The 16,405-nt window shown below is 40.1% G+C and overlaps 1 protein-coding gene across 2 annotated transcripts in view; it reads right to left on the bottom strand.

Annotated features, from left to right (window-relative positions):
• The window catches only part of CDKL1 (cyclin dependent kinase like 1), a 57,920-nt gene that overhangs the window by 18,692 nt on the left and 22,823 nt on the right, over positions 1–16,405 (bottom strand). For both annotated transcript variants that reach the window (XM_045567571.1, XM_045567562.1), the window contains exon 2: positions 7,846–7,967. In XM_045567571.1, the coding sequence (XP_045423527.1) occupies positions 7,846–7,967 (122 nt within the window). The remainder of the gene's footprint in view (positions 1–7,845; positions 7,968–16,405) is intronic.

The raw sequence follows: 16,405 nt of genomic DNA, 5'->3' as shown, positions 1-16,405 counted from the left end.
ACCAACTTAAAAGCTTTGGAAGAGTCTGGATGACTAGCCGGAACCTTCAAGCTAGGACAGATGTTCACAAGGCTGCAGCCTACACTGGCAAGGCTAAGGATAACATTCCACTTTATTTTTCTTTTATTTTATTTATTTAATTTTTTTGGAGACAGGGTGTTACTGTGTGGCCCAGGCTAGAATGCAGTGGTGCAATCATAGCTCACGATAGCCTCAAACTCCTGGGCTCAAGAAATCCTCCTGCCTCGACCTCCCGAGTAGCTGGGACTACAGGTGTACGCCACCACACCCAGCTAATTTTTAAACTTTTTTTGTAAAGACAGGGTCTTGCTATGTTGCACAGGCTAGTCTTGAACTCTTGGCCTCAAGTGATCCTCCCACCTTAGCCTCCGAAAGTGCTGGGATTACAGGCATGAGCCACTGTATCCAGCCTCACTCCACTTTAAAGTGTTTGTTTCCATATTGGTAGTAAATGGTGGTCATGGCTGAGCTCTCGGGCAGAATAGGAAAGGAGTGGAACAGGTGTGAAGGGAAGGGGCCCAATTCTCTCTCATTCTTTACTGCCTTTAACAGCCCTCTAGGGCCAGGCACGGTGGCTCACACCTGTAATCCTATCACTCTGAGAGGCCTAGGCAGGAGGATTTCTTGAGTTCAGGAGTTCGAGATAAGCCTGAGCAAGAGCAAGACTCCGTTTCTACTAAAAATAGAAAAATTAGCTGGGAGTGGTAGCATGCACCTGTAGTCCCAGGTGTCTGCTACTCGGGAGGTTGAGACAGGAGGATCACTCAAGCCCAGGAGTTTGAGGTTGCAGTGAGCTATGATGACACCACTGCACTCTACTCGGGGTGACAGAACGTGACTCTGTCTCAAAAAAAAAAGAGCATTTCTACTTCAAAGGCAAACCCTCCCTTCAGAGGAATCACTAAGCTCAACCTTAACCTATGAGGGAGGAAGGGGTTTGAACTTTTCTCCTGGGCCTGGTTGTTCTTCCCTACCACAGGATTAGGCAACTGAACTTTAGACAAGCCATATCCCCAGTTCCTCTTCCTAGTAAACAATGCCCAGAAGGAGCTGGATGGGATTTGGCCTGGGCCTCTTGGACTCCCAGCCAGCTGGGCCTGGTCATGGGATTTGTACTCCTGAAGATGTCAGCTCCCCAGACCTAGAAATGGGGGTCTAGGAATGGGAGGAGAAAGTCAGGCAAGGATACTCCCTTTACTTTCGGTCTCAAACCAAGATGGAAGCGGCTCAAGGAGGCATGCCTTCATTCCATAGGTGTCAGGTGATCTCCCTTGAGGTCTTCAGTGCACTTGCCTTATTGAGAGCCACAGCGGTCCCTCTGGAGCCCCACTGAGCTGCTGCAGAGGCAATCCTTCTGGGCAAGGTGGAATGGAATCCATCTTCTGCTAGTCCTCTACCAGTGTGACCTCACGGTATTCTTCCTGCTTGCTTTGGGAATTGTGTTTCACCCCAGGAACATAAAGGGCTCTGAACTACTTGACTCTGAGAAGGGGTAAGGGTGGGGGGGTGTCATTTGAAATGACAATAATCTAGATTTGTGTGTTATTATATCATCTTTTGAACCAATTAGAGATGGATGTATTTGGCCAAAAGTAAGAACAACCCAGAAAGAGAAAGAAAGAAAATCCAGGAAGCAATGACTCCAACCATAGAGAAATGCAGAGGGAATTCCAAGGATGATAGCAAGGAAAGTCCCAGGAAGACGTCTGGGCCGCAGGCCTGGAGTGCAACAAGCCAGAGAGAGGAGAAGAAGGCCTAAAGTCAGGATGTTGCCAAGAAAAAAAATGGAACTAATGGATTACTTCATGTAATTATCCTGTGGAAAACTATATTGAATGGCTATTAGAAAGAGTGGGAAAAATTAGCAATAGGGTTAAAGAATATTAAGCAAATTTAAAAAGCAAAGCGAGTATTAATTTGAGGAAAAACTTCAAGGAAGCCATACTATGGTACAATGCTCAGCTGTAAGTAATATTTACATAGGCACAATAATGGGAATGGTGAATATTGAATTAATAAAGTTTTAATGTAACTATTTTGAGGGATTAGGTACCAGAAGCAGAGAGGATAATGATTTAAGAGAGCTAAATCCTCATCTATCATCATAGAAAGCCTATAGATGTTTAAAAATTGATATATCAAGAAATAGCAATACACCACTCTTTTTACATTACATTATATTGCTGGATTTGATTTGCTAATAATTTACTAAGGATTTTTCACCTAAGTTCATGAAGGATATTCACCTGTCATTTTCTTGAAATGTCTTTGTCTGGTTATAGTATCAGGGTATAGTGGCCTTCTAAAATGACTTGGGAAATGTACCTTCTTCCTATGTTTTTTGAAAGAGTTTGCATAAGATTGCTACTGTTTCTTCCTTATATGTTTGATAAAACTCATATACAAAATATTTTAATAATAAAATTCAAGGTAGCGTAACTATAAGGAAAAATATGTAACAATCCACATCATTGGTGGTAAGGTAAATCGGTTCAGTTCAGCAAAACTTAGGACCCAAGAGTCCCATTTTGAGAAATTCTAAAGGAAAAATAAAAACAAGAAAATCCATTTATATGAAATTTTTTTATAGCAGAATCATTTATCAGACCAAACACTGAAAATAACCTAAATAGTCAAGAATAGAGGAATGGTAAGATGTAAATGTAACTTAATGTAATATAGTCATTAATAGCAGATCTAAAGATTATATTGCAACATATATCAAAAATACATTCAAAAGAATTTTAAGTGAAGGATAGAAGTGAGGGGAAAAACAGTCATCTCATCACAGAACACACAGAATGCAGTGCTTCATTTGGAAAAGCAGCTAGCAGGTTGGCTGCTTTTACCATGGTCTTCAGGCTTGCAGACACAGATAATTTTGTCAGCACACCAGGACAGTATCCATTTTAAAGGGGCAGGTGAACATGAAACAAATTAACTAGCCTGACATAAAAAACCAGAATGCCTTCTCACTCATGTTCAAATTCTGAGTACCAGCTCATGCTTTTTCTGTAGGCAGTTCCACAAAGAAAGTCAAGTTAGAGTGGTGAGCAAAGAATTGGGATGAGTGAACATAGGCAGTTTGACTGGTTATTGTTATTAAGCTGAGATAGCTTAATTGTATCCATATCCACATGAGGAGGGATCTACCATTAGATAAAACATATGCAATCAGTCAAATCCATCAAGCCCTGCAGCCATTCTATCTCTTTCAGATTGCTTTGCTTATCTCTGCCCTGATGCATATGTGTTGGTTTCACAAAATAACTCTCGGAAAGCAATCTCTGTCTCTCCTTCCAAGTTTTGGGAGGCTATATTGTGCCCCTAATGTCCTAATAACAAAATTGAAATGAACAGAGAGAAACATAATGACTGCTATATGAAATTGAAGAAGTCTCCCTGATTTTTAAAAATTTCTTCAGAAATATGAGATGGGAGAGATGATGAAGAAATACCATGTATGTCTTTCTGGCATTCTCAATTACAAAAGCCATTCTTTCCACTGTGGCTTATCTAGCATTTGTGACATTGATCAGCAAACAATCAACATTCATTAAGACTTTATTTCTACAAAAGGCTACAACAAAGATGGGGAACAGGTAGGGGGCTGGAAAGCGTCTATAAAAATAGGAATTTATCCTAAAAGAAATATTTACAGCAATGGTTGTTCATTGTAGCATTGTTAATAAGAGAGAAAAACTAGAAATAATCTAAATATTTATTAATAGGCATTGAATAAAGAAATCATAGTATATCCATAAAATGGAATTCTTTACAGCCATTTAAAAATATAAAAGTAGATATGTATACATAGGGAGATAGCTCCAGAGTACATTTAAAAAATGTAGCTGGGTGCAGTGGCTTGCGCCTGTAGTTCCACCTACTTAGGACACTGAGGTAGGAGGATCGATTGAGACCAGGAGTTTGAGGCCAGCTTGGGCAACATAGTGAGACCCCATCTCTAAAATAAATAAAATTTAATTTAATTTAATTTAATTTAAAAAATGCAGAACAGTATGTAGAGCATAATCCATTTAAATATATATGCATAGAAAAACAATTTCTCAAGCTGTTGATTTTATTTCTATATGTTTCTGTGTTGCTTGAAAAATTTTTACAACAACCAACATATCACTTTTAATATAAAAGTTCTGGAATTTCATTGTCAGAAACTGAAAACTTGTATAATACTCTTAACCAAGAGATGTCCTTTGAACAAACTATATTAGAGTCAGAGAAGGAAATAGTGGTAATGCAGTCTGTGCAGGAATGAAGTATTATGTCTGGCTACACTTACAGGTAGGCAGAAGAATGAGGAGAGAACATCTAAACTAGTCATTTATGAAACTGTGAGGTGGTGGAGACCAATAGTTTATAGAATAACAGGTACAAAGCTTATTAAGTCCTACAGAAGACAAGGAATGGTAATACATTTGTTTGAGGGCAAATATTAACAACATGAACACAGCACTGGGAATTATAATTGATAACATATTCATGTCACTGCAGCAGAATACATATCTTGTGACACAAACTTGCTTGTTAGTAGAAACATGAAGTTAGTAGTAACATGAAATTGGATCTTGGGAAAGCTTTCCAAGGGAGTACCAGAAGTTACAAACATATAAATAAGGAGATGAATTAGTATCCATTCAGGTTCAAGGTAGAGATAAGTCTTTGAGTCTGATTTGGCAAGAATTATTTTTAATAATTAAGTAGGTGTCACCCTTGAGGATGTTATAATTTACTGGGCAAAGGGAGTATGTAGCATAAATAATCCCAGAAGATGTTAGAGGCACCAGAGGAAGGGACTCCTGACTCCCCTCAGTGTGCTGACAGGCATCATAAAGGGGATCATATCTAAGCTGTGTCTGAAGGACAGCAAGAGTTTTCTAGGCATAGTAGAGAAAGGAGGGCAACCCACGCTGAGAAATCAGCAAGTCCTGAACTCTAGAATACAAATAATTTGACAGGGCGGGTCATGTTTTAATGGGCCAAACTGGTGGGAAATGGAGCAGTAAAGTGAGTGAGATCTTACATTCTATGCTAGGGGTTTTCACCAAGCCAGTAAGCTTTGGGGAGCTTTTAAAGGATTTTAAGTAGGAGATGACATGATCAACATTGTATTTCAGAAATCTGTACTTGGAAATAAAGACGTGATTGCAGGATATTCTTAGGGCAAGTGCATTAACCTAAGGAGGGCCAAACCTGGCACCAAGCAGGGGAAACACCAGCATCAGCCCCTTATCCCTTGTTGATACTGTCTAACATATCAAATAGGAAACTAAAGGATAATTGAAGTCTTCTGATCCCTAGGGTACTAGATCATCAATTTATAGTATTATAGAGCTGAAAGTTCCCCTAAACTTTACTGAGTCCTAAGCGCTCATTTTTATAGCTGAGGACACCTGTAAACAACTTGCCCAAGGTCACACAGATGGTGCTGACTCACCTTTCCTGGGCATGGACTTACAACATTTTACAGTAGGAGATTTCTAAATTAAAAACAAAAAGCGTTCCTACAAATTTAAAAACCTTTGGTTGACACACTTTAACAATATATACTCCTTAATGATGACAAGCAAAAATTTGAAATTGGATTTAAAATAGATTAGAGAATTAACAAATATTTAGTATAATGGAAAGTGACTTTTTAAACAAGCAAAAAAAAAAAATCCTTAAGCTTCAAAATAAATGGATATGACCTGGTTAAGAATATATTAATATCTTATTTTTCACACTTGCTCTTTAATAGTGTCCCTTAAGTACATCTTATATTTGATAAACCATTTCATTTTGCCCTTTGGAAATGAGGTTGCTTGTAATTAACCACACTTATCTAATGGTCTTTCCCTTCTCTAACCCACCCCCATGAAGCATTTTATGTTTCCTGGAATATATATAACATATTTTAGCCAGTGGAGTTGAAACAATCTGCTTTCAAAACTCTAACCACTCCTTTTCTTCTGCTCAAACTATATGCCAAAAAAAGAACTGACTCCCGATTACTATTAACCCCCACAAATCAGTGTTCCCAAGCCACTCAAACCTAACATGATTAATCAAACTCCCAGCTCCATCTCTCTAGTCCCACATGGCCATGAGTAACTTATACTAGTAAGTTTAACTGAAGTGTCACTTGTAACTGTCAAAGATCAAATATCAACATATGAAATGTTTTCTCCTTTGACACATAATTTCTCTGTATCAATGACTTTCTGGAGGGAGGTGTCTGTCCTCTTGGCTCTCTCTGGTTGTGTAAATTAACATTCTGAAACATGAAAATCCTGTGCCATGGTCACTAACACAGCATGAGCCACTTTCATCCCATTTGCCTGGAGGTCATGGCAGAGCATATATAAACATCACCACATGGCAGAGCAAGCCTGTGGCAAAGATTGAAAAGGTTGTTGGAAAAGCCTCAGCCTCCAGCCACTGAAGTGCAAATGTGAGCCGGGATGGGATACCATTCCACGGCTCTGATTTACAATGCACTCTCTATATTGTCCCCAGCCAAAGTTGGTTCTCAGGAACAGAGCAAAGAAAGGAAAGGATAGGATATCTGTCTCCCCTGCTCAATTTTTCTAAATTCTCCTCCCCTTTCAACTCAAAGGCCACCTCTACCATGAAGCCTTCTTGGATTGACCCACTTTCAATAATATCTCCCAGGGCCTGTTAATCATTCTACCCTCTCCCTCTAGCCACAGTGATTGGTCCAGGTGATTGCATCACCTGAGGTGAGCCAATCAGAGTTCTACTAGATTTAATATGTAGATACTATTCTAGAAGTTCTTCTATAGTAGATCTTCCATTCTTCTAGAACATCTATGTTGTTTGATATGAGCCTGTGGCCATGCTTTCTATTTTGTGTTTTTCCCTTCCAAACTCCTTCCATCCCATGCCACACATATACCCTCCAAAATCTGCCATATAAGGGAAGCTTATTTGCAAGACAGAGAAAAACCAAAACTTAGAAGAATTGAGTAGGGAGGTGGGAAAGAGAGAAAGAGAACAAGAGAGAACAGCCATCAGCTATGGTGCTCTGCCTAAAAACACCCAGCTGAGGAGGGGATGGAAGCTGAAATCCAGTTGGCATCCTGTTCACCCTGGCAAGGGGCTCCCCTCAACTGGAGGAAGAGATCCTCCTCTCCTTTTTCTTTTTCAGACAAAGGCTCTGTCTGCTCACCAAGCCTTCTTCTAATATATACAAAGGTGCTGCATGTGGAGGGCAAGAGAGGGAGAGAGACAGAGATGTGATAAGATCAGCGGATGCCCTAGAGTCACTCTATCTTTCCCAGTTACAGCCACCAACACATTCCTCTTTCACCTACACTTGCTTTAGTTGGGTTTTTGTCACTTGTAACCAAAGAAGTCCTGACGAACACAGCAGATTAGAGCCCAGATTGCTTCAGGTGAAATTCCATGTTTGTTTTAGCCTTAAACATCCCATTAGCCATTGCCTTTGGACTCTTCCTTTCAATCTCCAAGCCTATATGCTTCCCTAGTCAGGCACAGAATAAGTACTATCCTTCCTTTTTTTTGAGTCTGAGATAGCTTCCACACAGAGATAACATACCAAAGAAATCAAGTTCAATCTAATAATGCCGTTGCTGGTTTCTTCATGAAAATGACTATTTATGATCTCTTTCATAACCCTTTTTGGTAATTTTTCTGCTGTCAACCCCAGCGGCAGAGTATGTTGTACAAACACTGGCTGTTCTTGCCTAGTCTTAAAAAGAGTCATCACTACCTTTTCCTCACAAATCCTGGTGTGGTTTTTTTGTTGTTGTTGTTGTTGTTTGTAAGGGTCGGATCACTCACCCTCTTTGGTATCTGTCCAACTCATGGAGAACTGTGTGGTCACAATATTCAAACACCAGGTGAAGCCTCCGCTTCCTCCTGAAGACTTCCAGGAGGTTGACAAGGTTGGGGTGCTTGAGTTGCTGAAAACACAAAAAGCAAGGTGCTTACATGAGAGCTGTGAAAGACAGCTTTCTCTAATTTGACCCAATAAAAAAAAGCTGCTTGTCCTTTAGGAGTTTCATTTCTTGGCTTGAAGGAGGCTGTAAACAATATTATCTTAGCTCTCTTCATGAGTTATTAATATTTGTCAGTAGCCTGTAAGTGAAAAATGGTTATAACCCAGGTGGTTGGTGAAGGCAAAGAGAGGTATGAGAAGGCTGGAAAAGAAAGGAGAATGAAAAGGGAGGGGAGATGCTAAGTTAATACAAACTCAGCTTTCAAGGCTCAGATCCATGTCCCTTCCTGAGGAGGTCTCCCTCCATCTCCCCAGACTGCTTCAGTGCCTTGTATGTCTAAAAGCCCCCCGAAGTACAACTTAGAATTACTAAGTAATTAATAAGTAATCTTTACTTAGTAACTATGGTTCAATTAATTGTCTAATGGTATCAATAGATACACATGGATAGCATAAATTAATTCAATAGAATATAAGAACCATGGCATCAGAGTCTCTGTTCTCCTGTTCGCTCAAAATTATGTCGTCGTACTTCCAGATGTTATCCATATCTTACGTATAACAGACATTCAATAATTATTTGTAAATGTATGAGTAAGCCATGTTTCCTAGGCCGATGAAACATTTTAAAACAGAAAAACAAAGAAGGCTTTCCAATCTGATGTGCCTGAAAATGTGTGTCTAGAAAACAAAGCACAGGAGTGAATGTCAGCTTTGCAGAGATAAATCTTGTACTTAGCTTCCTGGCCCCTCCTGGACATAATCCTATCAGAAACACTACGACTAGGCACTGATATCTTTTATTTGCTGAATAAAGCAACAGACTTACACTAAGGAAGACAAAAAATTCACAGGAAACACCTCGGTCAGGGATCCCCTTTCTGCAGTGCCCATCCTTGTCCCACTGATTTAACAGATCACCACTGGTGTCTGTCTTATTTATTGTTGTATGATTTTAACAGTTGGTACACTGCTCCTCTTTTTCCAAATATTCTTTGACAGTGTTATCAGATAAGTTTCCATAAGAGTTTTGCAATCAAATATTGCTTTACCATATTAACTCCCCCTGCCCAATATTTAAAATTGTGGTAAAATACACATAACATAAAATTTACCATCTTAATCATTTTTAAGTGTACAGTTCAGTGGTATTAAGTACATTCATATTGTTGTACAACCATCACCACCATCTATCTCCAGAACTCTTTTCACTTGCAAAACCGAAACTCTGTCCCCATTACATAATAACTCTCCATTTTCTCCTGCCCCCTAGTCCCTGGCAATGACCACCCTGCTCTCTTTCACTGTAATTTTGACTAGGTACCTCTTACAGGTGGAATGATAACAGTATTTGTCTTTCTATGACTGGCTTATTTCACTTAACATAATGTCCTCAAGTTTCATCCAGGTTGTAGGATATGTCAGAATTTCCTTACTTTTTAAGGCTAAATAATATTCCATTGCACGTATGTACCACATTTTGTTTATCCATTCATCTGTTGATCTGTGAATACTTGTGTTGCTTCTACCTTTCGGCTATTGTAAACAATGCTGCTATGAACATGGGTGTCCAAATATGCCTTTAAGACCCTGCTTTCAATTATTTTGGTTGTAGGAAGGGTCCAGGCATCTGTTTTGTTTTTTTCCCAAAATTCTCCAGGTGATTCAGTGTGTAGCCAGGAGTATTAATCACCAACAAGCAGGTACTCCATAAGTGATAAAAGGTAGACAAAAAATTGAATCTCTTGAACTGCATGCTGTAACACATTTTTATGAATAGTGAGAATAAAGGCAGCCCTCAAAGGAGATACTAAAGAAGACAGTTATTTTCTCATTTTCTTTGTAAAATCCCTCCGTATTTTCAACATACTAAATTCCTGCTCCAGATATTATGCTTGATGAACCAGGATAAAACATCTAAGATACTCTAAAACCCATGGCTTAGTCCATTTGTGCTGCTATAATGAAATACCTTAGACTGGATAATTTATAAAGAACAGAAATTTATTTCTTACAGCTCTGCAGCCTGGGAAGTCCAAGGTCAAGGAGGCAGCACTGGTGTCTGGTGAGAGCTGCTGTTTCCAAGATGGTGCCTTGTTGCTGTGTCCTCACACGCGGAAAGGCAGAAGGGCAAGAGAGTGCTCCCTTTAACTTCAAACCCTTTTATAAGGGTGTTAATCCCATTCATGAGGGTGGTGCTCTCATGACTTAATCACCTCCCAAAGGCCATATCTCTAAATACTCTTGCACTGGAGGTTAAGTTTCAACATGAATTTTGGAAAGGTCATCATCATTCAAACAATAGCAGCCCATTAGTCACCTGTAGTTCTTAGACCAGAGAGCATTCCAAGCTATAGAATGCCACATTTCTGTTACCATACCTGGAAACTCAGCCTGAACAAACATTTTCCAGACATAGTAGGATAGAACTGACAACTGTCTTAAACCTATGAATTGCATTGGCTCAGACCAGAAAGCAAACAACCAAATTAAAAGGGCATAAATAGTACCTTAATGACAGAATTAGCAGAAAGCAGAGGTTTTCTTTCAGACTCTGAAAAATGATTGCCCTTAGGCTCTACTTTCATTTTCAAACTATTTGGACTTTTGATAGGAAGTGATATTCAGGCCAAGACTTCAAATCTTAGAATCTTTCAATTTTCCATGTTCTATATCTAGTCTTCACATTTCCAGCCAACCTTTTTTTTTTTTTTTTTTTTTTTTTTTTTTTTTTTAGCAAAAGTGGAAATACATTAAGTCTATCCAAAAAAATCCCCTGACCTCTGGATGCTAAGACTGGTGCCTCCAACTTGCTATGTCCAAATCTGCAATGATCACTGTAGGGCACTGCTGCCCCAGGATAAGACCTGAAGAGCCTCTCCATTTGGCCTCTGCTTACCTCTCCAGCCTCATTGCTTATAACTTTCTCCCAGACACACTGAATTTCTCTCACTTCCTTGAAGTCTTTTTTCAGGCCTTGTTTGCTGTTTCCTGTCTCTGAACTCCTCACCTCCAGATGTCACTTTCTCTGTCCAGCCTTCTCTGCCCCATCCTGACACAGCTGATATGCACTAAAAGAGCTATGACCTTGGAACCTAGGCAAGGGTTAGCACAGTGGCAGGTGAAGGGCATTGTCACACAGTATCCATGGGTCTGAATGGGAACAGTAAATATTATATCCACCTTGCTATATTACTAGACACTTTTTTAACCTAGATTTTAAGAACTACACAATATTCTATTCAAATGACATGCAAGTCCTTTCTAGTTTTTGGCTATTATAAATAAGGTTTTGATGAACAATTTATTAGCTGGCTAACCTTAACTTTGAATAAGTTAGTTAACTTCTCTAGGCCTCAGTTTTCCATCTATAAGAACAGGAAGCTCAAAGCCTACAATGAGAATTACACATAAAGCACACACAATAGTTTCAGGTAAATATTAACCTGTCTATAAAGGTTAACTATTGATATTACTACCTTTGGGTTAAATCTATTTGTATTTAGGTTGGCTTTTCTCTATTCATTTTATTCAACAATTATTTCTATATCTTAAGGTATATAGGACACTGTCCTAACCCTAAGGATACAGAGACAAATAAAGCAAGTATTGCCACTACCCTCATGGTGCTTAGAATCTAGGAGGGTAGACAGACACAGGACAAATAATTGCAGATATGATAAATGTTAGAAAAATCAAGGTCAAGGGTACCTGGTTTGAGGGTTAGGGGTGGTCCAGGGAAATATCCTTGAGGAAGTGGCCATTAAATTATTGGTTCATTAACTGAGAATGAACTGAAGTTAACTGGGTACCATCTAGATACCCAGAAATATAGCCTTATGGCTCTCAATAGTTATGGTCAAATTGCTTTCCAAAAGGATTATGCATATATTTACCCCTCTGCCAGGAGTATGAGAGTACTTTTTACCATATCATGGCCAGCTTTGAGGAGCATATAGACAATTTAAGGCTAGTAATGTATATTGCTAAATTGCTTCCTTTGAAGCTTTACAATGCCTTCTGCAACACAGGAAGTTGTTACATGATTTTTAAAACCACTTGTCTCTCCTATCTTCCTCCATAAGATAACCGTCAAATAATTGCAAATAACTGATAAACTATCTCTCAACCTATTTTCAGAATAATTTTAATTTAGAAAGATCAACCACTAAGATTAAATCCTAGTTAGTGGTTAGAAATATTAAATTAAAAATATTTTAAAATAAATTATTAACTCTCTCTAGGTTGGCAGAATTCCAGGTGACCTGAAAATACCCCAGCACAGCAGACATCTGGCCTGGCACAGCACCCTTATGAAGCCAGGCCCTGCCTAGCTGCATTCTTTTTTTTTTTTTTTTTTTTGAGACAGAGTCTCGCTCTGTTGCCCGGCTAGAGTGAGTGCCATGGCATCAGCCTAGCTCACAGCAACCTCAAACTCCTGGGCTTAAGCGATCCTCCTGCCTCAGCCTCCCTTAGCTGCATTCTTATATTCAACAAACATCTATAGAGCACCTACTCTGCATCAGGCACTGTTCTGGGCACTAGAAACACACTGGTGAGTGACACGGAGGACTCAGGCATTAACCTAAAAAGTGCCATGGGTAAGCCCTCTGTATACAAGAGATAAGGCTGCCTCAGAGAAACTGGCCCTAAGGAAGTGACCTTGAGCTGAGTCATGGAGGGTGAGTAAGGTCTGACCAGACCAAGGGCAGGGATAATGGTGGAGGGACAGATGGCAGCTTTCCAAGCAGAGTGACTGGCCTTGAGCCAGGAGGGAACTTGGGCCACTTAAGGAACTGAAAGACAGTGTGGCTTTGAGTCAAGCTCATGGAACTACAGCCAGCCAGACAGCCTGAAGGCAGGTCTTACAGGGCCTTGTGGGCCATGCTAAGCAATTCACACTTTTTCTTAAGTGCAGTCTTAAGTGCAGTGGGAAGCCACTGGAAGGAATTTTAGTAATATGTGCTATCATACCATTTGAGTTTTAAAAGCTCACTGTGGTGGCAGGATATAGAATACCTTGGAGACAAAAAGTGGATGAGAGGGGACCAGTGGAGCACCCATTGATAGCTGAGAGATAACAGTGGCTGGGACCAGAGCAAAGGCAGGGGAGATGGTGAGAAAAGCCCTGTCTTGAGATATATTTTGTTATTAGAATGGTCAGGATGTGATAATGGATGGGGGTAAGGGATGAGGGAGAGGAGGTGTTGAGAATGACATAAAGGTCTACACAAGGGTGCAGATGGTGGTGCCGTCACTAAAAGGAGGGGCAAGTTTTGAGGGGAAGAAGTTACTGGTTTGGGCTTGTTGAATTGGTGGGGATCTGAGATACCAAAGTGCAGTTGTTATGTTGGCTGCATTTTGAGCTGAAGATAAAAGCCAGGGAGTCCGCCCATGTGTAAGTGGAGCCATAGAAAGATAGAAGAGATTGCCCAGGAAGAGCGAGAGTGAGATGGGAGGAGGTCCAAAGAGCCTGAACACCAAGATGTGTGGTGGAGGAGGAGGAAGCAGAGAAGAAGAAAGGGAGCCAAGATAAGAGAGAAGACAGCCGAGCATGATGCCATGGGCTATCATGGAAGAAGGAAGTGGTCAAATGCAGCCGATAGGTCAAGTGGAGAGAGAACTGAGAGCACCCAGCAGGCTTCCCCGGGCTGGGGTCATGTGAAGTGGAAGCAGTGTCAGTGCAGTGATAAGAGTAGGAGCAGCATCTCAAACCACCATACTCCTTTCTCTCTATTGACTGTCATACCAAAGGGACATCTCTGCTCCTGAAACCTGTTTGCAACCAGTAGCCTGGAGGTTTCAATCATAGCTCCATATTGTGAATGTTTGCATTCACAAGGGTTTGGATGTTTCTACTTCAGTACTGGATGGACTTCTTTAGGGACATACATACAAAGGAATTAGATGAGAAGAACCAAGCAACATGATGGATGAACTATTTACAGGCTCACCCTACATGTTTATGACACATACGAGTAATTTTAATAGACAGAACAGACTAAATTACTATATACACTACAAAGATGCCATTCAGAGCTCATGTAATTACAATTCCTTCTTATTTATGAGTATGTGAAGGCAAAGCCTCAGGCCTGACTTTATTTCTCAGCATGTTGTTTTGCACTGGCCCAGTTTTGAAGGTCTCAGTGGTCCTCACCAGGCCATTACGCTGTCCTTCAGTTATATTCTATCTAGAAGCATGGGCCCGGGCAGACTCAGATTTAGTTTCTCATGTACAAAGTTTCCACCTTTGCTGCTGCTATTTTATTTTGATCTCCCTTTTATGTTCTCTCTGTGTTCTGAATATGGATGTTTCACATTATACTGCTAAGTATTTTCTCTGACATTAAAAAAGAACTCCACTTTTTTTTTTTTTGGTTGAATTTAACCTGAGCTGTACTTGGTTTCCCCTGCAGAGCTGAGAATGCCACATACTCATTTGTGCAGCTTCCTCTATATGTCATTGGCTCTATGTCTTCACTGGGCACCAATTCATTGTGAGAAGCTCGGGCTCTACATCCTCTAAGGTCAATTGCTTGGCCTGTTTAGCCCAACTTGTTGCCAATTCTTTTTTTTTTTTTTTTGAGACAGAGTCTTGCTCTGTTGCCCAGGCTAGAGTGCCATGGTGTCACCTAGCTCACAGCAACCTCAAACTCCTGGACTCAAGCAATCCTCCTGCCTCAGCCTCCCGAGTAGCTGGGACTATAAGCACATGCCACCACGCCCAGCTAATTTTTTCTATTTTTAGTAGAGATGGGGTCTCGCTGTTGCTCAGGCTGGTCTCAGACTCCTGAGTGCAAGCCATCCTACCATCTTGGCCTCCCAGAGTGCTAGGATTACAGGAGTGAGCCACCGCACCCGGCCTTGCCAACTCTTAATGATCAGGAAATGTTACTTTCAAATCCTGGTTCCAGGACTCACTTGAGCATGCTGGAGATCTAGCAACTCTAGTCTCTGTGGCATTAATAAGCTAGGGCTGAGAGCAGCTCTTCACTTTAGACAAGGCCTATGTGCTTTAGTTCACCACCGTCCCCGCCACTTCCCATTGCTGCCTGGTACTGAAACCAAATAACAATTGCCCTTTTCATCACTCTTGTATTATTGATTTTCTTATATTAGAGGTAAAAGTGAAATATTTAATGTGCTCAAATTTTATCAAAAGTGGGAAAATGGGCTGGACATGGTGGCTCACGCCTGTAATCCTAGCACTTTCAGAGGCGGAGGCAGGAGAATTGCTTGAGGCCAGAGTTGGAGAGCAGCCTGAGCACCATAGCAAGATTCCGTCTCTACAAACAATAGAAAAATTAGCTGGGTGTGATGGCATGTGCCTGTAGTCCTGGCTACTCAGAAGGCTGAGGCAAGAGAATCACTTGGCCCAGAACTTTGAGGTTGCTGTGAGCTAGGCTGATCCCATGACACTCTAGCCTGGATGACAGAGCGAGACCCTGTCTCAAAAAAAAAAAAAAAAGAAAAAAGTGGGAAAAGTTGTCTCTATAAGCAATAGAGACAACTATACAACCACCTATTTCATTTTTTGTGGTTATTTTAAAATCTTATTGTAAATTAGCAATTTATAAGTATATATATTTATGGGATACAAAGTGATGTTATAACTTATGAATATATATAGAATAATTAAATCAAGCTACTTAACATATCCATCACCTAAAATACTTACCTTTTTTTGTGGTGAGAACATTTGAAATTTTAGCAATTTTGAAATATATAACACTGTTAACTATATTCACTATGCTGTACAATAGATCTCAGAAATAAAACTTATTCCTCCTGTCTGAGATTTTGCACCCTTTGACCATCATCACCCCACTTTCCCCACCTCCCAGCTTCTATAATCACCACGCCACTTTCTGCTTCTTTGATTTTGATTCTTTTAGTTTCCACATATAAGTGCAAACATGCAGTATTTGTCTTTCTGTGCCTGGCTTATTTCACTTAGCATAGTGTTCTCCAATTCCATCTATGTTATTGAAAATGACAGAATTTTCTCCTTTATAAGGCTGAATAGTATTCTATTGTGTATACTGTCCACATTTTCTTTACCCATTTATCCGTTGACAGACACTTAGGTTGATTCCGAATCTTGGCCATCATGAACAGTGCTAAAATGAACATGGAAGTGCAGACATCTTTTCGACAATCTGATTTCAAATCTTTGGGTAAATACCCAGAAGTGGGATTGATGCATCATATGGTAATTCTATTTTTAGTTTTTTGAAGAACCTCCATAGTTTTCCACAATTTACATTCCTACCAACAATGTACAAGGGTTCTCTTTTCTTCACATACTCACCAACATTTCTTACCTTACATCTGTTTGGTACTAGCCACTCTGACAGGTATGAGATAATATCTCACTGTGGTTTTATTTGCATTTCCCTA

This window comes from Lemur catta, chromosome 1, assembly GCF_020740605.2.
Source record: "Lemur catta isolate mLemCat1 chromosome 1, mLemCat1.pri, whole genome shotgun sequence".
In the NCBI taxonomy this organism is placed as follows: domain Eukaryota; kingdom Metazoa; phylum Chordata; class Mammalia; order Primates; family Lemuridae; genus Lemur; species Lemur catta.
This window is presented reverse-complemented; position numbering and strand designations above follow the sequence as displayed.